Source organism: Convolutriloba macropyga, chromosome 10, assembly GCF_964194025.1.
Source record: "Convolutriloba macropyga chromosome 10, txConMacr16.3, whole genome shotgun sequence".
NCBI lineage: Eukaryota > Metazoa > Xenacoelomorpha > Acoela > Convolutidae > Convolutriloba > Convolutriloba macropyga.
The window spans coordinates 15,941,159-15,968,798 of record NC_134477.1 but is presented as its reverse complement, the minus strand read 5'-3'; the positions used below and the strand labels follow the sequence as shown (position 1 = coordinate 15,968,798).

The 27,640-nt window shown below is 34.4% G+C and overlaps 3 protein-coding genes across 8 annotated transcripts in view; all 3 read left to right on the top strand.

Annotated features, from left to right (window-relative positions):
* The window catches only part of LOC142348751 (target of EGR1 protein 1-like), a 588,447-nt gene that overhangs the window by 204,443 nt on the left and 356,364 nt on the right, over positions 1-27,640 (top strand). The window lies entirely within an intron of this gene.
* Positions 1-27,640, top strand: part of LOC142348750 (UDP-glucose 6-dehydrogenase-like) — a 338,711-nt gene that overhangs the window by 204,438 nt on the left and 106,633 nt on the right. The gene's annotated exons all lie outside the window — the stretch shown is intronic.
* On the top strand, positions 1,749-27,568 carry LOC142348753 (uncharacterized). 4 transcript variants are annotated; one of them, XM_075400244.1, is made up of 5 exons: positions 14,071-14,240; positions 14,846-14,929; positions 19,338-19,500; positions 20,521-20,644; positions 27,015-27,568. In XM_075400244.1, the coding sequence occupies exons 1-5, from the start codon at positions 14,130-14,132 to the stop codon at positions 27,175-27,177; spliced, it is 645 nt and encodes a 214-aa protein (XP_075256359.1). In that variant the 5' UTR covers positions 14,071-14,129; the 3' UTR covers positions 27,178-27,568. The 4 variants fall into 4 exon arrangements, with proteins under 4 accessions (XP_075256358.1, XP_075256357.1, XP_075256359.1 ...); XM_075400245.1 differs by having other exon boundaries at positions 14,188-14,323; XM_075400243.1 differs by lacking the exons at positions 14,071-14,240; positions 14,846-14,929 and adding an exon at positions 1,749-2,408 and having other exon boundaries at positions 20,521-20,633.

Genomic DNA, 27,640 nt, shown 5'->3' with positions numbered 1-27,640 from the left:
TATTCACAGTTGACTTTTATATACCGTGATTTTTGAATTTGAACATCAAATCATCAGTACATCCAATTCCTGATCTGGAACTTATTTATCTTTTATAAATTTGCACTACCTCAATTAGAACCTTTTCGAAAAAAATGAATCAACTATGTTAGAACCCACCTTAGGTATTTGAGAAAGAAGGCTCTCGTTGAAAACAAAAATTTCCCAATATATAAATTGGTATATAACCAAAATAAAAACCACCAATCTGGAACATAAAAGGATCAACGCATAAAAAATAACAATCACAGCTAACTACACAATTTTTTTGAATATTTCAACATATTTAATATCTGTGATGTATTTATCATCTAATGGAGTAGGTTTAATTCGTGATGTATTTATCATCTAATGTTTTAGGCGAAACCATTAAAAACATTAGCTGTTTCTTGATTATTGCGGTTGGTTAATCCGAAGATAAGTCAATGTAAAAAAAGTGTAATGTTATTCTATAAGGTCTTGCGCAAAAAAAGCGCGGTCATGAAAACCTTGCATTTCCAATACAAGTTATGTACACTTTGGCCCATCCCAAAAATTTGATTCAGCTGTTGTATTCAGTACCTTTTTCTGGATTATTAAGAATTGCAAACATTTCCATTAAGCAATTTTGTTATCTCGTAGAGTGTGTCAAATAAATTAATGCTTAAAATTGCATTATACACCATTTTTCAATATGGCTGAATAATCTAACCACAATTTTGAAGATTTCCTGCTTTTCAAGATGGACGATGAAAAACAAAACTTAAGATGCAACAATGAGATAAGTGACTTTTTGGTTTGGACACACTTTTGTCATAAGAACTTTCTCTTGCATGATTTTGGTAAGTTACTTTAAAGATACGCGGAAATCACTTACAATAGAGTTATCCAAGTAATTTGTTTGAGAAACGGATGTTTTTTTAACAATGAAATGCGCTGTACAAGTAGCATGTATCTCAGCGTTATCAAGATCGAAACTTCTGGAATCCTAATTTCTTAATTCCTGTAGAAAAAAAACTGAAAACTGCTGGACGGATTAGAGGGCTACAAAAAATAATGAAGTTCCGAGAAAATCATGCCCATGAGACCAATTTTATAAGCGAAACAAAAAAATAAATGTATTTATTCTAGTAACGCTGATATTTATTATCACTCTAAAAATACCTATTTTGTTTCACAATTGACGAACCCTCAAAAATTTTTGGAAATCCTATGTTTGATTATCTCTTTGTGTATCAAGTAAATCAATGACGTATACCTCTAAACTAAGCGGTCAACAATGAAAGCTAACAACTGCAAATATTGCATCTTTTTTAACTTCATTTGTTTTTTTTTTCAAATTAAAAAAATGATAAAATCTTCTCCACAAAGCGACCAGAAACTACTTTTTACGTTAGTTTCTCCGCTTTTCTCATATCAGGAAAAACTCAATTTAACAAAAACTTTATACAAACAATATCGAATGCTTTTAAAGCGGATACGCTAACTGTTTATCGTTGTCTTGTACGTCATCATTTCTTAGTAGTTTTCTTAAAATAGTCAGAACCACTTAATCAATTCCCTAATGATGTTCAGCATTGTTGGCTGTGGCGCCCGGATTTTAGACGCTTAATTCTAAGCTATTCCCCAATTCAATTTGCTAATCAGTTTACATAAGTATATAAGTATAAAGTAAGAGCAAGTTAAGCAACAAACAAAATGGTGATTATTTGTCAATAAACATTTAAGCTGGAAAAACTCAACGGCGCTATCTTGTTGATGTTATTTGCTACTTTCTAAATTTGGCTTTCATTGATTATGGATTATTGCCTGTTTTGTTGAACTTGAAAATATTTACCCCATTTTTATTCACAATCTAGATTAACATTCTCCAAATTACGTTCAGAAATTATCGTTACAAATGATTCTATCCTAAATCTTATTATATTCAAAATAATTTTTTTGAAGTTTTTGGGAGCAAAGATTTATTGAGGATAAATTCCTTATTTTAAATTTGCAGTTGAAAAAATAGAACGAAAAAGAAAACGATATTGCTTAAAGCACTCCAGTTTTTATATAGTTTGCTTTTAATGTACAAGGTTCGGTATTTCAAAATTAAAATTATTGTGCCAGCACCATTAAGTTGCCAGAATTTTTGATTTTCTCGACAATTTATGACAAGCGTTGAATTATAAAATATGTCTTTCGAATTTGTGAAATATCTGGAAGAAAAGCTGAACCAGACCCCGCTGGAGCCTCACGTGAAGCAGATGTTCCAGTTGTTCATCATTGATCTCCAGGACAAAAACTGGCAGATCCAGGCACTGAAGAACGAACTTTCATCAATTCAGAGGGCACAGAAGGCTGCCCAGATCAGAGAAGGGATTGCCAGACATATTTTTAACGAACAGGTACAGTTTACTCGGGTCAAGGAATTATTGGGAAATCTGCGGAAATATTTTGTCCTCTAACTATGACTGCCATAAGATATTTGGGAATAATTTTGAGACATGCGGTTGAAAAACATCCTGCTCAGCAAAAAATACTCATTTTTGTTTTCAGACTGTGAATGCAGCACTTTTTTGAACCTCTAGTTTGCAAAAGAATTTTAAAAAAAGGGGGTTGGAACATTTGATGATATAAAATTTTGAGCAAACAAAGTTCTACTGCCAGAAAATTATTGGTAATTGACTTTTTGGTAAATGACTTAGTTGTTCTAGTGAACAGTGATATGGTTCCCTGCAAAGCTGCTAATTTTCTTTCTAATTCTGCTTCTATTGGTCTCTTTGGCACAATCTTAGCTATTAGAGGTGACCCGTGAAAATGAGTTACTCTTTGTGCGAACTATTGTCTGATATACCCAAACTTGAAACCAAATTGAACTAAAATCCGAATCAATTTCCAAACACACTTAAAAAATCCTAATCTTGAAACTTGGAAAATAAAAAAAATCGAGAAATTATACTCGAGAAATCCAACATTTGTCAGATAACAAATATTTTCCAAAAACCATGATTCTTCAAAGTTTATGAAACTTTAGAAGCTGGTGATATCAATATAGAAACAATCAAATTGAACAAAAGCTTTTCAATATTGTATCAAAACTTCCCATTTGACGGATTGCTGTTCTCTCTTTTAAAACATACCAACGACGTCAACTTCGAAAAATTGAGTTAACTTTTTATTTTCGTGGCAGGTGTTACTAGATGTACCCAATTACCAATGATATTTCCCGGGACTTGCGTTTATTGTGAGTGGTAAGTGTTTGGATGATCAGTCTGAAATAAGGGTATACAATTTTCTGATTTTCAATTCTTCTTGACAGTTATCTACAAACATGTTTTCAGAATCTAAGTTTTGAGCCGCTTCAATCCACTAGACACAATAAGTTGCAATAATGCCCATTCCTTCAATTGAGGAACTCTAGAAATATCGCGGTCAAATTTTGTGCTGTTTGCCAAACATAGGTTGAATCACGTCTACTTAAACCAATTTGAAAAGTAAATTAGTTTTTATTGTCTTTTCTAAGCAAAGGTAATAAGCATGTGTTAAATTTGAGCAAAATTACCGTGTCCTGAATACAGAAATCAAATCAATCACTTTTCCTTTAGTCAAGGAGTTTACTTTGGTTTTCGTTGAAGTTAGTTATTTTTCTATTCTAAAGAGTTTTTCCGAGAGCCCTCAATTAAAGCCATGCATGAATAGTACTAATCTTGAGGTCCAAGTGCCCATTTCGGAATGTTAGCTGCCTCCCAAAATAAATGAAAAATATATCTTTCAATCGAGATCTCTTAGAATGAGAATATTCCGTATAAATTTGACAAAACTTTTAAATAAAAGAAACAACTTTCTTGAAAGCATCAAGCTCTATCTCACTAATCTTGGAATTAAGAAGAGGCATATTGAGGCTGGTACAAGTTTATCATCTATATTCGATAAACCTTACCACAATATGAATCTTTGAATCTTTGAGACTAATCTATTGCTGAACATCATGAAGCGACGACCTCAGTGGTAGATCACAAATTTTCACCGACCATCACCTGGTTTTTGCAACTGTAAATTGTAATATATGAAAATCGTTCCATAAGCTTTCATTTCAAGCGTTTTTTGAAATGCTGTCTGTCAACTTACCGCTAACATGTTGAAAACTTGACAAAAACTATTCACTTCGTGAAAAAAAGATTAAACTTTTTGTTTGGAACTACACAATGACGCATGATCATTTTCTTTCGATAAAGTTTGCTAAGTGCCTTTTATTACTAATTGATGTTAAGCCATTCATCGAAACTAATAACCTCGATAGTAATAATTTTTCAAAAATGAGCTGTATATCGAATTATAAACTTCCTCTGAAAATTTTTGGGAAGACCTTTTACAGTAGCGATATATCACTTCAAAAATAAAAATGAGCTAAAGAAATTTCGGAATGAGTTTGGATTTAGTTTCTTTCTACAGTGAAACAAGGATACCAGTGATATTTTAATTATCTTGGAACTTCAAAAAAATTTACAAGTTATTAAATACCTTTAAGTTGGCTCTCAGTTTTTGGCTGCATGTCCTAAACGTGATCAAATAAACATTTTGACTCCTGGTTACAGTCTAGGATTGAGCTTCATCTTAAGAGTTTTGTACGTATCGATTTAATTTTTTTGTATTTTGATGTAATTTTTAATGAAATATGATTTCAGTTCCATTGGTTCAGTTCTGGCTCTCTTTTGTTCAGTTCATCAATTTATTTCTGATTCGAAATGTTTTTAGATTTTGACGATTTCACTTTTTTTCTGTAGACAAAGTACTTTCTTTTTTCGAACAATTTAGTTTCTTTGAATGAATTGCTCGTCTTTTGTACGAAACCTCAATATGATTAAGGCTTGTCCTGTTGTAATGGTACCCAGGATGAAGTACTAAACGGAATTGACCTATGATCAGACCCAAATTCAACGCACACGATTTGTTTCAAAACCAAAATTACGGGATATGGGATTCGGTTCGAGCGCACTTCGATCTGTGGATTGTCTTATCAGAGGTCACTTCCAGATGGTTATGGTATGATGAAAATTCATTTCCGTTTGCGATCGTTTGATCAGGGGAGCACATTAGTCTGAACAAAAAAGAATTCGAGCGCTATTGTTTCTGATCAGAGACTTTTTCGATAACATTTTTTTTATTTTTAGTATTTTTTACTGAGAGATATTGGCTCTGCCAAGAAGCAACAAAAAAACAGCATTTGGATCAGAGACACATTTTAAAACAACGGGGACCAGCTGATAGTAGATCCTGGTCCCTTTAAGAGGAAATTTTGATTAACTGTACACGACAACGTTTCTTATGGAAAGCTGTCTAAGTTCACTCATCGAGCCAGAAATATGCACTAATGGTATACTAAATAAATTTTCTCTCTACAGTTAGTGTGTATTGTCGCTACTAATATTTTAAAATTGGCTTCTCTTTAGATGAATTTAGTAATGCAAACATCAATTTTCATGAAAAAATACATTAGAGCAAAAATAAAGATATTCGATCATAGTGAAAAAAACGGTGCACACTTTGGTCTGGCACAGTCTGATCAGAGCTCACTTCGGGATGGCACCTCAACCTGGGTAGTATTGTTTTTTCCTGTGCTCAAGTATTGTAAACTGCCTTTACAGGTCTTCCACAATTTACTGACTCACAATTTTTAACTCGTAATGAACACATGGTCCAATTTAGTTATATGTCTCGACACATAGTTCTCTAAATTACACCTCATAAACAAGCAACAGATTTTTTTTAAAAAAAGTTGCACTTCTTACCAGTACAAGGAGAGCTTTTTGTAAATAAACAACAGACTTTTACAAAAAGCTGCGCTTTTTACTAGTACAAGGAGAGCTTGTTTTCTCAATAAATCTTCTCTTTAACATTCTCATTTGGACATACAGTTTTCCTCAAAAGTTATGGCGATCCTGTTTGATGATCTATCATTAAATTTTTGAGGAATATCTTGTTCTATTTTTTTGTAAAGAGCCGCTGTTATTATTCTTAAACTCCACTTGTCAGTTTTATCCGTTGTAATTTACATGACACTGAGCTCGATATCTTCTGGAAATCATTTATTCGTGTGTTCTTTTTCGTTTTATGAAGATTCTTTTTGTTGGTAGGGATTGGAATTCTATCCGTACTGTTGAAATCATTTATCATAAAGTGATCGTTCAAATTATAGTGCCTGTATTCGTAAATCTGGTGGGGGTCAAGAACGTCTCGCCAGCTGCAGATACTATTCTCTGAAAATGTTTGTTGAAGAAATTTACGCTGAGCTTACTGTCTGATGAGCTTACGTCATGAATTTTCTCTAAATTACCAAACCTAACACACTGCATCCAGATCAAAATGAGTATTTCGGAGCTTGATTGTACAATCTTATTAAAAAAAACTCAAAAGATTTGGGGGATGAGATAGTAGGTGAAACCTCTATTAGGCAAACGAAATATTGGCAGGCATTAGGCGAAAATCCTGAACTAAAATTTTGTGGAATTAAAATTTTTTAAATGCTATTTTCACTAAAACAATATATTACACAGCGGAAATTGCCGTATCTCCTTTAAGTGTCTTAATATGTATTTGTCTCATTTCCGCAAAAATTTTGCTCATAATTTTTTACTAATGGCCATAAAAATACTTTTTGCCGAATCAAGTTTTGGCCTAGTATCCTACGCCCCAAGATTTTGAGACGCTCAATCCCTTAACTATTTCTTTCACGTTTTAAAAATTTGGATCCCCCTTATAAGTTTAGGATTAAAAAAAATTCACAGCAACAGTTTATCTCAAACTCAACTGTTTGTATGGTGCATTTCCTGGCTTAAGTTATCATTATCTTCTGCAAAGATTTTTACTGCGTTTCTAGGTTTTATAGATCTGTCTAAGGAAAACGTTTTAAAATATGTAACACTTGATTCACGTCTATAAAATCCTCAAAAAACAAAATGGACAATTCTGACGAACACTGCGAAACAAACCGACCAAAAACCGATTTTGTTCGGAAAACAATTATCGGCATTTCGTCAAGTTTTTTTTAACTCAACAAAATAGATGACAATGAAATCCAAGATCCCACGGTTTTGTATATTGAATTTTCTATCTTAACTTTCTCCTAATGAAAAAACTTGCGAGCTTCAATGTTGGAGAGAAAACAATGGGTTTTGTGAAATCTCGTTGTAAGCTAGACAGACATTTCCAACTGGCAACAAAAATACATCACTACCTTGTCATTGGTGTCTGTCATTGTAACCATTGTTACAAGATTGGATGAAGAAATAAATTGACGAAAATAAATCGAATGAAAATTCTTTCCACCAGTTAACTTTCAAGTACGCAATATTTGAGTCCGATCATAAAAAAGAGGGTCGACCAAAGAAATGATATTTTGGAGAATTTGACCAAATGCCAACAAAAATATTTAAAAGAAAACAAAAATGCATCATGCATCATGAAACAAAAAATGCATTATGAAACAAATATGCATCATGAAACAAATTTAGAAGAAATTTAGATAGGCAAAGTTATCTCCATAGTTAAGGTGAACCTTAATAAGTTGCCGGAGGTTGTTAATAACCCGCATATAGTAATTTGCATTCTTATGATGAACTGAAACGTATCATGCAAATAGTACCGGAATTCAACAAACACGTGCACGTTTACCAACCCTCTTTAACTGCGAACCTCTCCAGCTAGAGAAAAAAATAAATGTGTTTCTGCATAATCGCAGCGGAGCAGCATTAGGCTTTCAGTCTGCAGTGTATTAACAGTAGCCTGTTCTCAGCTGTCTTTTTTCAATTAACAGTTGTTGTAACTTTTCAAAAATTTCTTATGCAAGTTTTCCATGAAAACTATCCAAGGAACTATAAATAGGCTACCTTACTGTACAAATAGCGGGCAAACATTGATGAAGCTTGAATAGGAAACAAGGTTATTGAGCAAAAAATATTTGTCCTGAAAATTTTCATCCAAAATCTAACACAAAATTTTACAAAGAAAAATTAGAAAACTACTGTTGGAATCATCGGAAACTTATTGAAAGAATTTTCATTTAAAAAATGCTAAGGAAATTTTCAACTGAGTTATTTGCTGTACCATTTGCTGGAAAAAAACTTTGATTAAAAATGATGTTAACCGTTATAAAATCGTGATATGAAAAACGGTACCTGTTGCCAACTCAAATGCGTGGAACTGAAAAAGTATTATATTATATGGGCGTTCCACATATTGTTCCAGAGCTTTTATGACCTAACCCAACCAGTTAGAAGCTAGGACTGGTAACATAGAGATATCGGCTTTGAGCCCCTGTGGGACCAGTTCCTGTTAAATACAAATATAGAATTTCAATAACTTACAAACCGCTTTTTGAAATCTTCCAACTCAAAAGCAACCGAACCGAAAAATATTTGTCTGCGTCCTCTAATTTATGCTGTCCAATAATTTAATTAGTCGAATAATTTATGAGATTTTTGAATGATTCATAGTGAATCAATGAAAAAGTTGGATATCTCGATTTGAATGCAGCGTTGGCGCATTGATTAACCTCTAAAGCATCACAGATTTTTTATCAAAAGTTGGTTTGTGATATCTAACGGTTTCTTCAATTAATTTTTAAGTATGGAATTTAATCACAAGAAAAGCGGCCTTCTTGGTCCAGCGACGGAGACAGAACCATAAGACATAGCAAGTAAAAATTCAACCGGTTTCTCAGCACAGAACAGTCAGACAAGTAAATTTAAAATAAATGCATTACCAATTTTAGTTGCAACTCAACGGAGTATGATATCTGAATCTTTTTCAGTCATTTTTTAAATACGGAGCTTTATCGCAAAAAACTGGACTTCTTGATCCAGTGACAAGGACAAAATCATGAGGCATGGCAACTGTTTAACCTGTTTCTCACGACAAAACATTCCACCGAATGGTTTTTTTAAAAAAAAAACAAGTGGTGGGATCAATTTTAAGTGAATTCATAGGAAAAGTGGTCAAGAAATAAAAAAAACTGTAAAACAGAACGTTTGAGTCGAGGATTTTTGGTTTAGCACAAAAGTGCACCGAAATGAGTTCTATTTACCAAACTCCTGAGGTTTGGTCAACACTTTATTTTTTCCGACATTTTATTTTCCGACCCCACTTGTGGGGGGGAGGAACTATATGCTCAAATGGGTTTTTTTTGTTCAGTCATTTTTGGCCGATCGATATATTCATCGTAGAGAATTGTGAGTGGTATCATTAAAAAGCTGGTCCAGCGTGGAATTCGAAATTAAAAAGATTTTTTGAATTTTCTTTTTTTTCGAGGAGTTATCGAGCATTGAATTTTTGTGTGAACATGTGATATTTTCTTCACTTTTAGTGTAATATATGTGTAATTTAGTGTGATTCTTCAAATTCAGATAATTTTTATAAAAAAATTTGATTCAAAATTATATTTCACGCCCCAAAAAGAATCGATATTGAGTTTCTAATAGACAAAAGGCGATAAAAAAGACTAGTTCTGGTCTCATAGGGAAGTTTTATATTAAAAAGTTTCTCGAATTCTATTTGAGAGCTTTTTTTAAAAAAAAATTGTATATTTTTTTGTTTTATTACTTCACATAGAGACTAGTCACTTCTCATCCCGCGGTTCCGTTGATTACAAACCTGATTCACAGTCTGATGAAGCCCAAAGAACAAAAAAACTGTTTTCAAAGAATCGCTCGTATTTTTTGTGGCTACGACTCTGAATTTTAAAAGAAATTTTTTTTTGGATTTACTAAATTTTTGGAGTCCTATGGCATAGACTCGTTGCCTAAAAGTGCAATAGTGGTTTTATCTTCATATTATTTGTTATATGACTTCAATGATACAGAATTTCGAAACTTAAAAAAAAAATTAGATTTTTTCGTTTTATTGGTCCCTCTTGAGATCTTATCACAATCTCCTGATATGAAATTCTCTCACTGGTTTAGAGAATTTTTTCAATGGATCTTGGACAAAGTTTTCAGAGAAAAGCTTATGCTTTAAATGGCTTCGACACTTTCTTCGCGCACTTTTCCACTGAGTTTTTTGTTTTTGCCTGTATTTGTTGTTGTTTCCATAGTCATAAGAATTATTGTGATGTCTTATTGATTACCTATGCATGAGAATTATTTTTGTTGTCCAGTAGGCGAATTACAACTGGCTTGTTTATTGGCTTCCGTTGAAAGCTATTGGGTTTAATGGCTGTTAGGACTTTAAATATGAACTTCCGAAACATTAAGCGATCTTAACCCTTAGTTCGTGAACTGTAAGTCAGACTAAGTAATGACCGGACCTTTTTTTCTTGTTCAACCAAAATTAATCTAGTTAGCGGTTTTATATTCTAACCATTGTTGTTATGACTTCGATGCACGAGTTTTCATAATTTTAAAGTTTTCGGTTCTCTTTTTCTTAATTCTGGTTCCTTTTGGAATTTTTGCACATTATCCTTATATTGATAGTTTCATTGGCTTAGAGATGACAACGTTCAGTGAATCATACAAAAATTTTTCACAGAAAAGCTTATGGTTTAAAGAGCTTCGACACTCCTCGCCCATTTTTCTACCAATTTTTTGGATTTTGCCTGTGTTTTTTGTTGTTTATATAGTCAATGACTTTTGGTAATGTCTTATTGATGAAATATGATTGCCAAACATCCCATCTTTTTGTGGTCTCACCGAGGCATAACTTACCGTATTTATTAGCTCTCGTTGAAGGCTATTGAATTTGATGGCGTTGATACTACGTTTTATCTCACAAAAATTTCCTTGTTTTAATGTGTTTGTTCATGTTTGTTGATTTTTTGGAGTCAAATTGATAAAAAGACGAATCCCATTGATGTTAAAAAATAATTGAAATTGGAAAAGTTTTAATTAAAATTTCCTTTTTTAATGGCTTCGACACTTTCCTCGCTCAATTTTTTTTCGAATTTGCTGTGTTAGCCTGTTTTTTTATTTTTAGGTAGCCGTAAATTGCTGACCGGTCTCATAGTCTTTGAGTGAGGATTGACTGAATAATGTTACCCAAAAAAGACTGTTTATAGCGATTAGTAATCAAGTTTATATATAGATTTTGATTATACATTTTTTTTTGAGATTTAGAGGATTTTTTCAATTTTTTCAGTTTTTTGTTGTTGTTTTCGTTAACTTGTAACGTATTCTCATCATCGAGGAATCGCATGTACTTTAAATAATAACATGTTTAATGATATTTTGACGTAACTTTTGTTTTGTTTGTTGGACAATGGGTTTTCATAAAAAGTTATGTGAGTGGTGTATTTGTATTTCTTTTTCTCTTCCTTTAGAACAATCGCGTAAAAACAGTTCCGATTGATTTTCAAATGTGGCCCAATTGAATTATTTATTCATTCAGCGTACACTTAGCTGAATTAGTATAAATAGAAATTCAAATTAAAATACATAAAATTCAGATAATAGCTAAGTATTTTAACGGCTTCACTAATTTGAGTTTTTGCAATGTTTGGAAATTTTCAGCATCTATAGTCGGTTCCTATGGCTTAGTCTGACCATAGACAGGTCTTATTGGTTTCATTATGCTTCTTTAGTAAATTTATTGAGAATTAATTTGTTAAAAGCTAATGATTTTTAAGACTTGAAGTTATTCGGTTTAAAAAATGTTGATTGATTTTTGAATTTCGCCTCATTTTTTGTAGAATTGTTACCTAGTGTCATTAAGGATAAATTCCGCCTGCTGTGTAGTTAGGAAAAATTAATTTTGTGTAGTTAAGTTTCGGTCTAATTGTAATCTGACGTTCTTACTAGGTGCTTTTAAAATTATATTTTTAATTTTTTGACGTGAGAATTCTGTTTTTGCTTTTTTGTAGTTGTTGTTTTTTTTCTCGTAATCTTTTCAATGCAGATCTCGTTGTAATGAAGCTTGACATTTTTTTTTCAATTATTAGTTTGGTTGTGTAACGGTTTTTTTAACTCAAACATCTACTTTTGAATACCGCTTTGTCAAAAATGGAAGTCAAAGGACAGTTATTTCAAAAATTTAGATGAGCGTGGGTCTGAACATCATGTGCGAACGCACATTAACGAGCCTCCTTGTCTTTTTTAAATTTGGAAATTTGAATTTGACAAATTCTCACTGAAACTGGTAAGGTTAATGGCCCTTGTTAATAAAGTGAACAAAACAATTCAGATCATAGTTAGATAAATTATATGCAGCTTGGTTTAAGCTTCTCTTGTTACGCTTCGCAATAATGCACTGATAAGACCAAAACATGCTCTTTTTAGGTACGCATTGTATTTTGCGACGGATAGTACGCGAAAAAAAACCAAATCAGTTGGAAAAACAATTTTTGAATTTCCTCGTTCAGAAGGAGCCAATTATTTTGCGGTAAATTAAGAAAAGGGGATGAAGAAGAAGACACTTCACTGCTTAACACTGTGATTGTTGAAGTGGGACGCTATCAATGCTTAACTTTACAATAAAAAGTAAAAATCACAACAGAATTACATTTAAAAATTAGTTGAAAAATTCCACAGTGAAGTTATAAAAGATTAAACTAGACAAAACTTACGCCACCAAAGACATTCAGAGTTATTTACTCTATCAGAAATTTGATCTTTGTAGTGCTTTATTAACATTTTTTTGAAAACACTGTTGCTAGTTTTGAAATCTCTGAGTTAATTTGATACTGAAATCAACTTTTTGACGTAGCATGGAATAAAGAGTCGTCTAGAAAAGAAGTTGATCTGTGGTCAGAGAAAATTTTTCTTTGAGTACATTCGTTGATGGAGCACTTTTAACTCGAAAAAATCAGTGCCGTATTGAATGCATTTCTTTCTCGCCTGGTATATTTTCTGAGATAAAACATACAACGTTTATCAATTTTCTGTTCAATCCTAATCACCTGTTTTTTTTTTATTTTTTAGCGCCGTGACGATTTGCAATTTGAGTGGAAGAACAATTTTTCAAAGCCTCATATCAGCTGTGTTTCTTGAAAATTCATCATAGGTTTTTTAATGCGCTGAATAAAGAGAGCAGAAGAATTGATATGTGACACAACAATTGATCGAAGTGAAATATTTAAGCTTGATGTGGTGAGTTGAGTTCCATTTAAATCTATAGTTTTTATCCCCTGAGACATCTTCTTTGACGTTTATTTAACATGATTCATTAAACTAAGACTGCTATCAATTGTTAGGCCTGAATATTTGCATTCATTAGACTTTTTGATTAAATTGTTATCTACTATTAGTTTGTCTTGGGTTTGGTTTCTTTGATCACTTTGTTTGCTGAAACAAACGAACTCTGTTTTTGAAGAATTCAATGTTAATTGATGTTCTCTGAAGTAGTTTGCTAAAAATTGTATGTTTGGTTTCAAGGACTTTTTTGCTGTCTTTTCATCTTTGTTAGAAGCAAAAACTATGCAATCATCATTGTTACACCAATATCAATAGCTGTACAAAGATCGTTTTCATAAAGATTGAACAAAAGAGGTCCCAACACGGGTCCTTGGTGTACACCGTTTAATTTTAGCCAATTAATTTTAGTTTATCCAGTAGGATATTATGAGAAAGTGAATCAAATTCTTTTCAGAGATCAAAAAGTGCAGTTTGAGTCAATACTTTTACGAACTGATTCCATGAAAAATAACAATGAACTGGCTGTGGAAACACCTTTTCGAAAACCAAATTGAAGCGGACTCATAAGTTCAAATTTTAATTTAGGATTCATATGTTCTCGAGGAGAACTCGAGGGCAACAAAAATTCCGCTTTCGGCGTTATCGAGATTGATATAGCGCGTCTTTTAGAAAAAAATAATGCATGTAATTTTACGATAGCTTATTTTCGATATGGAGTTTCTAATGCAATTGATTATCGAGTGAACAAAAACCCTGTAAATATCAATTAGATGACTCTGAATTTTTCCAGCGCAAGCGTGATATCATATTCTCGAACAACGCTGGAAAAAATTTAATTTCTCATAGGTGAAATTTTCAAATACTGGCGTTTCAAAAGTTAATGTGTTGCAACGCTATCAACGGCGTTTGAATGAAAAGGTTCCTCGCCCGATAAACCACTCATCAAATATCTTTTTAAAAAACAAACAGGCTCTGTGACTTCTCTTTTTTCTTTGAAATACTACCAAAATGCATTGTGACTCAAAAAAATTTTTTTGTTCACGAGATACATTTTTATGCCCAAGTAGTGTAGTCGAGACTTTAGGGCACAGCCAAGGGTTTTCACCCTTCAGTTTATCAGTTCGTTGCCTTGAAATACAATTATAACTGTTTCGGAGTTTTGAATGATGGTTGCAGCTACCACAGCTGCACAGAATCCTCGGGTCTTTCCCATTATAGCCCCCCCCCCCAGCTTAGTGGGCATGTAACCTATAGCCCCCCCCCCGCCCAGATGAAAATTCATAACCACCTCTTTAACACAAAATCGGAAATTGATGTAGGCGAGCCACTGAAATTAATAACCACTTCTTTAACACAAAATCAGAAATCATTGTAAGCGAGCCGCCGGATGATGACATGGGCTTGCCCATTATAATTGATTTTAGTTGACTTCTCATAACCGCATTTAAGCTACTACAGAGATAATACGAAATGGCTCCTATGAACTTAATGAAAATTGTAGAAACCTGCAAACATAAATGGGAAACAATAGCGATTGGAAAATTTCAGTATTCGATACTGGAACAAAACAAAAACTTGTAACCAACAATTGTAAGCATAAATGATGAATTTAATTGTATGCTATAACTTGATTTTTGGGGGGGCTATAATTTTCTGGGGGGGGGGGGGGCTATAATGGGAAAGACCCGAATCCTCCAGCTGTGGTAGCTGCAATAACGCCTCAGAAACACAAGTATCTCAGCGGAATTTTTGTTGCCGTCGAGTTCGCCGCGAGATCTATTACTTTCCCTCTAGCTGTCCACATTTTAGTAAGTCACATTTCCACTGTGTCTTTTCCACGTTTCCCATTCAGCTCCCTCTACGGACACAGCTCATTGTTTCAATTTTTCTGGTTCATTTTGAATGTTTAATTTCATTGCACATTTTGTAAAGTCGCGTTTGTCGTAACGGCTTTTTCAAACTATGAATCGCAAGGACCTCGTAAAATTACGTCTTAGTGAAAAGTATAGGTTCTATGTGAATCAAAAAGTAGTGCAATGTCCGACTCTTTGATCTCCGTTGGCTCAAACCATTTCTACCTTTTTGTGTAACTCAACACATGCATGTTTTTCCCAGTAATTGAATACCTTTTGTGCGCAATATTAAAAGTCCTAATTGCGTAGTGGCCTTTTGTTTTATTTACGGTTACCTTTGGTTTAGATGCCAAATATTTTAATGACAATTGCTTCTATAGTTTGCGTAGACTGTGTTTCCAAGCTGTATGGTGCAAAAGTAAATTGTAGAGAGTTGTACAAACTTTACGAGAACATCGACAAGGCTATTAAAAAAAAAACAAAAAAAGCTTGAGATCGGTTACCTGTTGTGAATATGATACAAATAGGAAAGATTGTTTTGCATTTCCTGCAGCGCAGATTGCACTGGAGAAAATGCTTTGGTCAGAATTAGACGAATATTTTGCAGCTCTAACTGCAAGTCAACGTCAATATGGACGCCATCTTTGACAATGATAGTACCAGCAAGATTTCTCTGAAATTGTACCACTTCAACGACTTCAGTAGCTTGTAGAAAAAAATCTCATTAAATAATTTCAGACAGTGGAATTAGAAGTCAAATATAGACGCTGCAGCTCGAATAGCTGAAAAGAAATTGAGATGCTGTTTTCTATGCTGACCCGGAGTAAGCATAGATCTAGTTTGTTTTCCGCCTGCCAAATCTCATCTTATGACAAAACTTAACGCAAATTAGAAAACCGATTTGATTAGAAAACCGACCAAATTAGAAAACCGATGAGATTTTCCTAAACAACAGTGACTCATTGAAACTTAAGATAGAAATATCGAAAAACAATCTAGCAGAAGCCATAGACCTAGATCAGAAAAATTATGAGTCAAGGCTTTTGAATTCTCAGGGCATTTACAGTTAATTTGAAAGCTTACGGAAAAGACCTTCTGTTCCGCCATAAGTTAAAAAACTGAAAAATACGTAGCAAACTGTGATGCTGAAAAGCTTCTCTTAAATAAATGTTTTTGTTCAGTCTTCATCGTGTCATCGGTCTTCATTAACAAATTGAATGAAAGTAAAACTTTGAACAATTTTACTGTCGCAGAATCCAGTTGTAGAATTTTTTGGGTCATCAGATGTATCAAAGTCGTGTGAGCCTAATAAATTGCCTGCAGTTGTCGCTAGAAACTTTGCAAAAACGGAGAAATCTGTCTTCTAATTATTGAGAGATCTTAAGTGCATCGGAGTTTGTCTGGAAAATAGGAGCTAAATCATTTAAGAGTACATTTTCCCCATCTTAATATATGGACCTAACAGTTATTTTATTCGAAGTCTGACGTTAAACTCTTAGAAGAATCTCAAGAAAAATATTTCGAAATGGATCCTACCGAATCTTAATAATTGCAAATGACTAGGATCCTTGAACTTCCTACCCCTCAACTACCATATATGCTAACAGATCTTCTCTTGCCACCAAAATTTTGAAGCAATTAATATACGCTCGACATAAGCCAGCATATAAGTATTGTGCATAGACGGTCATGTTATCGGTTTGGTTTGTGTTGCCTGAAATCTAAAAGGAGTTTAAACGGTCAAAAATTTTTCTGTAGAGCTACGTACAGAGGAAACATCATTGATTTAAATGTAAAATTCTGTAAACCGGCCGGACTCAGAAATCGAATATTGAACTTGATGTGGAACTACTTCAAAGTTTCGATATACAAAGATTTGTTTTCCATACATTTAGTTGTCTTTGCAAAAAATGTCGGTCCTCGAATGAAATAAATTTAACAAACTTAAACTAGTATGATTCATCTTTTTTTATTTCATGGTAGCAGTCCTTCACTTTCGTGGAAGTCGTAACAATAGTAATAATAATAGAATGCAATAATATAGTGTTTCTTTCTCCCTTGCGCTCTCTCCCTGTGTGTGTGTGTATGTATGTGTTTGTGTGTGTGTGCGTGAGCATGCGTGTGTGTTTCTTTGTGTGTGTGCGGGTGCGTGCGTTTTTGTGTGTGTGTGTGTGTGCGTGTGTTTGTGTATGTGTGCGTGTGCTCGCGCGTGTATGTGTGTGTCTTTGTATGTGTGTGGCTGTCTGTCTGTCTGTCTCTGAAGGGACTCAAAGGGACCTTGAGATCGGTTACCTGTTGTGAATATGATACAAATAGGAAAGATTGTTTTGCATTTCCTGCAGCGCAGATTGCACTGGAGAAAATGCTTTGGTCAGAATTAGACGAATATTTTGCAGCTCTAACTGCAAGTCAACGTCAATATGGACGCCATCTTTGACAATGATAGTACCAGCAAGATTTCTCTGAAATTGTACCACTTCAACGACTTCAGTAGCTTGTAGAAAAAAATCTCATTAAATAATTTCAGACAGTGGAATTAGAAGTCAAATATAGACGCTGCAGCTCGAATAGCTGAAAAGAAATTGAGATGCTGTTTTCTATGCTGACCCGGAGTAAGCATAGATCTAGTTTGTTTTCCGCCTGCCAAATCTCATCTTATGACAAAACTTAACACAAATTAGAAAACCGATTTGATTAGAAAACCGACCAAATTAGAAAACCGATGAGATTTTCCTAAACAACAGTGACTCATTGAAACTTAAGATAGAAATATCGAAAAACAATCTAGCAGAAGCCATAGACCTAGATCAGAAAAATTATGAGTCAAGGCTTTTGAATTCTCAGGGCATTTACAGTTAATTTGAAAGCTTACGGAAAAGACCTTCTGTTCCGCCATAAGTTAAAAAACTGAAAAATACGTAGCAAACTGTGATGCTGAAAAGCTTCTCTTAAATAAATGTTTTTGTTCAGTCTTCATCGTGTCATCGGTCTTCATTAACAAATTGAATGAAAGTAAAACTTTGAACAATTTTACTGTCGCAGAATCCAGTTGTAGAATTTTTTGGCTCATCAGATGTATCAAAGTCGTGTGAGCCTAATAAATTGCCTGCAGTTGTCGCTAGAAACTTTGCAAAAACGGAGAAATCTGTCTTCTAATTATTGAGAGATCTTAAGTGCATCGGAGTTTGTCTGGAAAATAGGAGCTAAATCATTTAAGAGTACATTTTCCCCATCTTAATATATGGACCTAACAGTTATTTTATTCGAAGTCTGACGTTAAACTCTTAGAAGAATCTCAAGAAAAATATTTCGAAATGGATCCTACCGAATCTTAATAATTGCAAATGACTAGGATCCTTGAACTTCCTACCCCTCAACTACCATATATGCTAACAGATCTTCTCTTGCCACCAAAATTTTGAAGCAATTAATATACGCTCGACATAAGCCAGCATATAAGTATTGTGCATAGACGGTCATGTTATCGGTTTGGTTTGTGTTGCCTGAAATCTAAAAGGAGTTTAAACGGTCAAAAATTTTTCTGTAGAGCTACGTACAGAGGAAACATCATTGATTTAAATGTAAAATTCTGTAAACCGGCCGGACTCAGAAATCGAATATTGAACTTGATGTGGAACTACTTCAAAGTTTCGATATACAAAGATTTGTTTTCCATACATTTAGTTGTCTTTGCAAAAAATGTCGGTCCTCGAATGAAATAAATTTAACAAACTTAAACTAGTATGATTCATCTTTTTTTATTTCATGGTAGCAGTCCTTCACTTTCGTGGAAGTCGTAACAATAGTAATAATAATAGAATGCAATAATATAGTGTTTCTTTCTCCCTTGCGCTCTCTCCCTGTGTGTGTGTGTATGTATGTGTTTGTGTGTGTGTGCGTGAGCATGCGTGTGTGTTTCTTTGTGTGTGTGCGGGTGCGTGCGTTTTTGTGTGTGTGCGTGTGTTTGTGTATGTGTGCGTGTGCTCGCGCGTGTATGTGTGTGTCTTTGTATGTGTGTGGCTGTCTGTCTGTCTCTGAAGGGACTCAAAAACCCCCGAGGCGGCGACCCCCGAAAGCCTGAAGTACTACTAAAAATAAGGACGGGGAGTACCTACCCATTAGGGGTCTTTCCCATTATAGCCCCCCACACGAAATGGTAGCCCCCATTTTGCTATTTTTGCTATGGTTACCATGATGGGGGACTCTATGTTAGCTGACCTTTTTTTGGGGGGTGGGGGGGGGGGGTTGGTGGCTATAAAGAAAAAGAACCCCATTAGCATCATTTGTCAATTAAAAAAAAAGCAATTTTCAGTTTGTTAATGCAGCCTAAAATGTTTAAAAAAAATAAAAGCTAAGTTTTTAGGCCAAAAATGTGCTCTCTGACATCACAGACCCGAAGTCAGACAACCCTGTGTCGCAATGCCGGCAGAAGAAACAGCGCATGTCAGGCCAAAGCGATTCTTGTGACTTGCAGCTGACGCTTTGTGAAATAGACACTTACAGACGGAATACATCAGAACACATCGGTTTGTAGATAAATACGTTAAACAGATAACTTTTACGTTTATTCATTTTTGAACGAAGAAAATATCTTGCCAAATTATTGGTAATAGGTAAACAAAACATGATTTGAACATAAATCCACTTTTTCATCCCAACATGTGACAGTATCTGCAAAGGAGCTTGGTCATTAAGATCTGTGAGCGTTTTGGGGCGGTCATCGAAATATAATATAAATCAAACAAGAACGAAAAGAGCAGATGAACGTTTCTGGAGACGTTTCAGTCAAGTAAAAAGGACCGTGTACACCATCCGGCAACGATGGATGTAGGTCGGAACATAAGGGATGATGAGTAGCACTTAGCCGGATGCTGCACTCCAAGCTGTTCCCCTCCAGACAGTGTAAAGACGGCCCAGTCACAAAAATAACTAACAAGTGGAGAGGAAAGCACCAATATATATAAATAGCACACATAAGGAACTGGTAAGGAAGGATTAAAATAAAAATAGGATATCAGGGAATGAGCAAAGGAATAAAGTTAAGCAGCCATACACTCAGTGCAGCCTTCCCTCCTCCACGACGGCGCTAATCGAAGTCTCACTGAGAACACGAGGCTTGAGGGCGCGACACCCCCTCAAGCAGAGAACACAGCTCCTCATGAAATTATAGCCCCCATGATGGTATAATTACTATGATTGGGGGAGGCTATAGGTTATCTCACCACTAAACTGGGGGGCTATAATGGGAAAGACCCAAACATTGTGTGTAAAAGCGGAAATGCGATAGTAGAAGCTTAAACAAGAAATGTTCAACTGAATTGGATTTACGCCTCTGTGTATTGGATTTACGCCTCTGTGTATTATTCTGAAGCGAGCTCTTGTACTTAGACGTATTCTTGAACTTATTCTGGGTCTGTAACTTCACTCCCTGCTAGTATGCTTTATGGCCCGCTGTAGCAGTATTTTGTGTTTTATTTCATCTTCGTTTAGAAAGAACACACACGCAAAAGGTATATTCCCTCTTTGATCCCAAACTGAATGTTTAGGTTACAATGAAGAAGTTGTCAGCTTCAGCTTGGTTGATTCGTCTCCTGCTGGGTCTCTGAAACACTCTTCATCCGCAGGGGAGCTATCACGCAGCCTCAGATCGGAGTCAGAAGTGAGCTTATTGTGAGCACTTGTTAATGCTTTGCTTAACATATTCTTGCCTCTATTCTTGAAATGTTGTTTTCAAACCATCCTTAATCCCAGTACTTAATCCTTTTTCCTTTGGCGTAACTTGGCATCGAGTGAGTGGAACATATCCAAAAACTGGCTTCAATAATTCATTTTGCTATTTTTCTTTGTTTTGCCATTCTTCGCCTGTGGGCAGAGATTTTGAAGATTAAAATCTCTAGACTGGCGGACCATTGATTGAGGAGAGTGCTGAAGTAAATGTTCAACGAGATCGGCATTGAACGATCTGTCTGAAATAGTTACCAAAAAGTTAATTTATCGGGCGTTTTCTCAGAATCCTTGCAAGTTCTCAGTAGAGTTCCTCAGGGTTCTGTTCTAGTTCCGCTCTTATTCCTAATTTTTCTATTCGATTTACTTTTTTTACAATGAAGGGGGTTTGCACTTAAGCCGCGTGGGACAATCCAATGGATGAGGTGATCCCCTACTATGAGACATCACTGCATCGTATATAATTTTAAAGACAAGGGACTATAGCTCTTTTAGAGCTGCGTTTATGAGAGTTAAATTTCTATATAAACTTAAACATCACTGCATCGTATATAAATTATCAAACGACTTACCTAGTATTTTATCAAACGATTTACAATAGTGTTTTTATAGTCTCTATTCCTTATCTGTTTGCCGACAATCTGAAAATGTTATTTGAATCCTTGAGTTTTAATAATGATCTACCTCGACTACAGCTTTGGAATCTTTAGAAGTGGGTGATACTGAATAGCCTGAAAACGAAGTCTACGTGTTTACTAGTTCTGCGAAGCAGGCTTTATTTCTATGTGGTAATGCTGTTGAAAGTGTTCACTCGTATAAGGACCATTATATAATGTTTGATAAGAAAATCACATGAACTATATACATGCTGAAACCAAGTTTTTGACTTCTAGACGAGCAGTTTGTCGTCATAAGAGTTCTATTCCGTTCATTACTGACAGCAATGTCAAGCATAGTTTGCTTCGTTGTTTTACCGATCTTATTTTGGCTAAGTCAAGTTTGGCAAGCTGATGCTTACTGATGATGAAGGTGGACTTAATTCAAGCTCGTTGCTTGAGATCATTGTTTGGCAACTGATTGTTCTTCGTCGAATTAATTCGGAAGAATAGTTTTTTTTACCAATGTTTTCACCTTAATCTACTGGACCCCACATTTTTCATCCGACTTAAGTATGATGCTCATGTTCAGAGTTATTTTAAAGTAACCACTAAGATGGCTTATTTTTGTTCATCGTACACTCCTTTTCATTTTTTACAACTCACTAAAACTAACTCTATTACTTTCCTTGAGCGTGTTATTATTTAAGAGAATTTCCTCCAAAGACGTGGATTCAGACTTTTTAAAATCTCCGTTCATATATATTATTCTTCGCTATCTGCTCAGTAAAACTGAATCGTCTTTCCCTCATATTTTATCGATGATATCGATGTTACACATGAAGAACTTTCAAAAGTGTTTGTTGATAAGTATTTGTTTACAAAAAAATTAATTCGAGTTTAGTACTTCATTGTTGGATGTCTCTTTAGAATTAAGTCTTTTTCTCTCTCCCCACTTAGTCAAAATTCCTCATACTGATATGAATTTCAAATAGTTGTGATAGAATAATCGTTGTGGGAAGGCTGTTTTCTAGGTTTAAAGGTCATTTTAAGGAGTTAGTGAGCCCAAAATGTTGCAATTTTGCATTTTTCGTCTCTTTTCGACTTTTTTATTGGACCAGTCTAAAATTGAGGCTTGTTAAAGTTTATCAATGTGTTTTGCGAGAAATAATTTTTTAATAACTTTTTTATGAGCTAATCTTTTGGTACTCGAAACATAAACACGCAATTTTATACTAACTTTTGAAAATTTTTTGAAAGTTTGAAAGTTTAGATTTAAAAGTTTTAAATTTTCTATGTTTTGAGATTTTCAGCCTTTGTAGTCAAAGAACCTCTATGGTTTGACAATAGTTTTCTGCGTAGTTTTCAATGTTAATGGAATGGTTTTAAAGATTTTAACATCACGAATTTTAGCAATTTTGTTTTATTGTTATTATCCAGGATCCAGGAAACCTTCTATAGGGTTTGATAATTTGTTACTGACAAATTTTGTTGGCCATGGAATATTTTTAAAATTTTTTATAACGCTTGGCTTTTTTTTATAAACCTTGCCAGTTTTTTTTTGAAATTTTCTGAGTTTCTCCAACCTCAAGGGCCAAGCAACCTGCTCTAGGGTTTGATAATAGGTTACTGCATAGCTTCTAGTTGCAATGATATAGTTTTCAATTTTTCAATATCGCTAAGTTTATTTTTTTTTCAAGATTAATTTTTCACCAGCGAGTTTTTCCGGCATCATGGGCCTAAGCATCTCCTCTAGGGTTTGTTAATAAGTTACTACATAGTTGCTAAAGGTAATGGATTGTGTATCAATATTTATATAACGCAAGTTTTCGTTGTTTTTGGATAGAATTGAACTTTTTTTTCAAAATTTCTGAAAATTGTTGATCAAAATTTATTGATCTTAATGAGCCAGTAAAACTATTTAGGTTTAAAATAGAGATACTGGATAATCTCTGGAGAAAAGGAAATGGTTTTTGAAGTTGTTAATATTACGAATCTTTACGCCAGCGAAAATTTTAGGTCCTGCAGATGTGTTACATGACAGATTTCCACAGACCAAAAAAAATTAATCTAAAATCGAAAAACTAAATTAAAAATAGAAACGGGATAAACCCATGAAGCCAAATTTTAGGAGCCCACTTTTCGAAAATCGTTCTAATAAGTCTTAGTTATCATCTCTAATGCTGATTGGTATTGATACTAGCCCGTTTTATCGTCTCATCCTCTAATTGAGAAACAGGAGTATGTTTCACTACAAACTGAAATCAAATTAGTTTGCAATTTAAAAATGTTTTCTTACATCAATCAGTTTTGTCCTTTTTTTCGTTCTTTTAATGGCAATCGGGGTTATGGCAATCAATAGTGGCTATTTTTCGGCAATCTGTCGGGTATGTTTTCAAGTTGGCATTACGAATACATTTACATGAAAAACAGTATTGAAAGGAATCTGCAGCTTGCAAAGTACCTCAATAAAGAATAACCATCGTTAATTTTATACCTGTTCAATAAGAAAAGCTCAAATGGCGAAAAACATAAAATTATGAATTTAGGCTTCAAAACTGTAATATATGCACCTACAAATGTAGGGCTTCACAGCAATTTCAGTACATTGAGCATTTTAGAGGCTGATAAAGGCAACTAAGGGCATCTGAATTTTATTCCCACTGGGCTTTACCTTTTTGTCGTTTTGAAAGCGCAAACTTCTGGAAAAATATGCAAGCATATCCACAGCAAAACGATAACGATATTGCGAACTACAGCTTCTAATTGTCACCTGCTAGTTCTTTTGATTCTGGCTAGCTTAACGTCTAATCATTTATTGCGTCTAGAAAACTAAAAATGAGTTAAAATTTTAATGGCAAAATACATATTCTTCGTCCAAATGACTTTGATTATGTGTCTGTGTTTGTGTGATCTATGTCCATGTGATCTATGGTAAAATTTGGTTATACTGTTTCAACACTGCTAGCTTAAAGAGCATGGAATTCATACACACTCTCCAACCACATTGTAACTTAGATTTTCAAATGGAATCAAAAATGGCAAATATAACCGATAGAATACCGGAACTGGATCTAAGAGTCGTGCAATCCAAACTCTTAATTAACCTTACCAAATTCAGAAATATGGACAAACAGGGAAATAACCAGAAAACAAAAAGCTAATTGCCAAATGAAACTAATTGAATTGTTTTAAGAACTTTAGCTAGGGGTATGGGCGGTTTTTTATAGCTGCGAAGCTGTAAGCTGAGCGAAGCTATATTGCGGTGCTCTTGGTTTTTTACATTTCAAAGAATTTGAATTGTATTGGAGCGCTGTCTTTTTTACGACTCGAAGAGGAGTATTGGAGAAGTCCTTTTTTTTATTAGAGCGATTTTTGAAGCGGGAAATGAAACGCGTGAAAAAATTTGGAGTGATTTTGGCGCTGAACAAAAGTGAAGAGCGGAGCGAAAAGAGAGTGGTTTTTGTTCATACCGCTGTTAATGAGAGAGCGAGAAATTGATGTGTGAAAAAGTTTTCTCCAAGCGAGCGAAATTTTTTTGTTCACGTGCGGCATTTTAAAGCAGTTTTTTTTATTTATTTTGGTTAAGAGGTTTGGTTATGATTTTGTTTTAATTTTAGGCTGGTTTCGGTAGTGGTTGGAAGGTTTCTGGAAATTCATATGAATTTTATGGTAATTCGGAGGTTTTTAATGTATTTTGTTGATTTTCGGGCTAATTTTTGCGTTTTTTTGACCATTATTTTGTTTTACTGGCTCAAATGGGCATTGAAGAAACCCCTTCTACTTGAGCAATTTTTTTATAACAATTGGTTACAGTTTTGTGGGTAAGAATCATTTTTTTGTTGAGAAATATGACAAAAAAATGGAGAAAATTGGAACTATTTTTCTTAATTTTTTGCAGTTTTTCGTTTTTTCTGTTATTAGCTAAGTTTCTTTGCCTATCATGACTTGCTTATTGTTTTGCGAGCATCTCGATACCCTAATGGCTGAAGGGAAGTTTTCTTTGGATTTATATGTTTTTGAAATAATAAAAAATATAGTAACGTTTTCCAGTTTTTCAGTGAAAGTTGTTTTTAAGAGCTATTTTTTTTCATAATTTTGGCCTAAAGTATTTTTTCACATAAGTGGTTTTTGTAAGTAATAGTTGTTTTGATGAAGTTATTTTGGCAGAAATAGTTTTTTCGGGATCTCAATTTATAACAATATTTGATCCGATTTTTGATCATGTTTTAACAGATTTGATTTTATTGTTTTTACTTTTTTGTTTCATGACTTTGTTTCAAGATAATCATAAATTACTGAATGCACGTTTTGATTGATGAGTAGTTGGATGGCGTTTAAATTGATTTTCACTTCGAGTCGTTTCCGGAATTCTTCCGGCTATGTTTTTTTTAATATCTGTTCACTCATTTTCATGATTTTAGAAGTCAAATTGGAGTAGTGATTTTGGTCACACCGAAACAGGAAATGGAGCGAAAAAACGAGTGGTTTTGCGGCGTGAATTTTTTTGCTCTAATTTTAAAGTTGAGTGAGAAAACGGTGTTTGAACAAAAATTAGCTTTCTCGCTAGTGGTTTTTTGTTCACATGCGGCAATTTCACTTTGATTTTTACTGTTTTTTTTTTCATTTTTTTGCATCGGGTTTTTTTTCTAAATGGTTTTCCCAATCTATAAATTGCTCATTCTAGGCCTAGTTTTTTGTTTGAACCAAATTTTCATTTCTCGCTGGTGGTGTTTTGTGCACACGGTTTATTGTTTAGTCAATGAAAATTCTTTGAATTGTACGTCAGGACTTGTCCTGCTATGTTTTTTTGTTTCGTCGTCTGACGCTCTTTTTCGTTTTACATTTGTTCACACAACAAAGCTGAAAAAGTCAAATTTTCTGAATGACTTCTTCCTCTCACTAACGGCGTTTGCGCGCGTGACGTCATTTCTCAATCTCTCTAGAAAAAGTATTTAAGGCATTTGCGTGATTAGATTTTGATCATACGTGACTTACCTCACTCAATGAAAATTACTTTTGCACTTTAAAACTTAAGTTTAAATTGAATTAATTTAAAGTCAAAGGAACTCATATATGCAGTGAACGTCCCTTATAAAAGGCTTCCGCGGAATGAATTTGAACAAGATTTATTAATTTATCGCTGAAGGTTTTTTACCTAGATTTTTGAGCGGCGTCGATTTTTTTTCAATTTAGATCTGTATCTGTTTCTCTCTTATACGGCACGCAAGTCTATTCTTTCGCAGCTATTCCGGCAATCTGCCGGCTGTTTATTTTTTTGGGGGGTAAATGGGCGGGGCTGGATTAGGTGCGTTGACAGGAAGTAAGATGGTTGGGGGGGGGGGGGCAGTATGCAGGTTGGATTTGTGGGTGGAGGGTAAAGGTATGTGCTGGGAGGTTTGTTTGGATAGGGAGGAGGGACTGTTATGCGATCAAAACTCAATTTGACCGTGAATTTTACCAACAGCTCTTATTTATTTTATATAAATTGCTAGACATTTTCGCATACATATCTTTAGTAATAGAAAAAAAAACATTTGAATTCTAGGAAAATGAACTTTATTTTGAGTTTCACGGACGCTTCGGACTTTCGGATGTTTCTCCGTTTACTAACAATAAACAATTTTAGGTAATCACGCATAGCTATCTTTACAGTATACATACAAATAAATGCTAGCATTCGTATGTTGGACGTTATTCACTATTTACTTTGTTTATAGGGAGCGGGGAATCGGGGGCGAGAGAGTGCGTGGGCGAAAGCGGAGCTTCTTCGGGCATGGCTTTGGTTTCCATATTCCGTTGGATGTTGCGGGGGTGGAATCGAGCGAGGTGGAAGTGGAGACGAGTCTGGTTTCAGTTCCCCTTATTCCACTGGTTAATTGAGGTTTCGTCTCAGCAAAAACCATTTAGTGATATCAGAGGCTGCTGTGGAAAAATAATTTAGTGGGAAAATTTGGACAATATGATGGCTGGAAGCGGCATTTAGAATGCATAGAAACTGAACGGTTATCGATGCGACTGGCTTGTGTTTAATTCATGCATTCTGCTCAAATCTATATCTGTATATTGATTTCACTCGTTAAGTTTAGAGAGGACACACAGTTCATGCAAGTCGTGCAGTGTTCAAAATAATGCAGGATACTTTTAAATTTTATCTATCTCATAGAATCCGAGCACTTATATTGTATATTTATTGTTCAGTTTTAATTCCCATCACGAATAGTTTGCTTTTTATGGTTGAAAAAAATTAATAATTTAACCGTATTTATTGCAACGATCAGTCTTTGGCATTAAGAATTAACCTTTGACCATGAATAAAGTTAACACTATCAATCTTGAGTTGTTG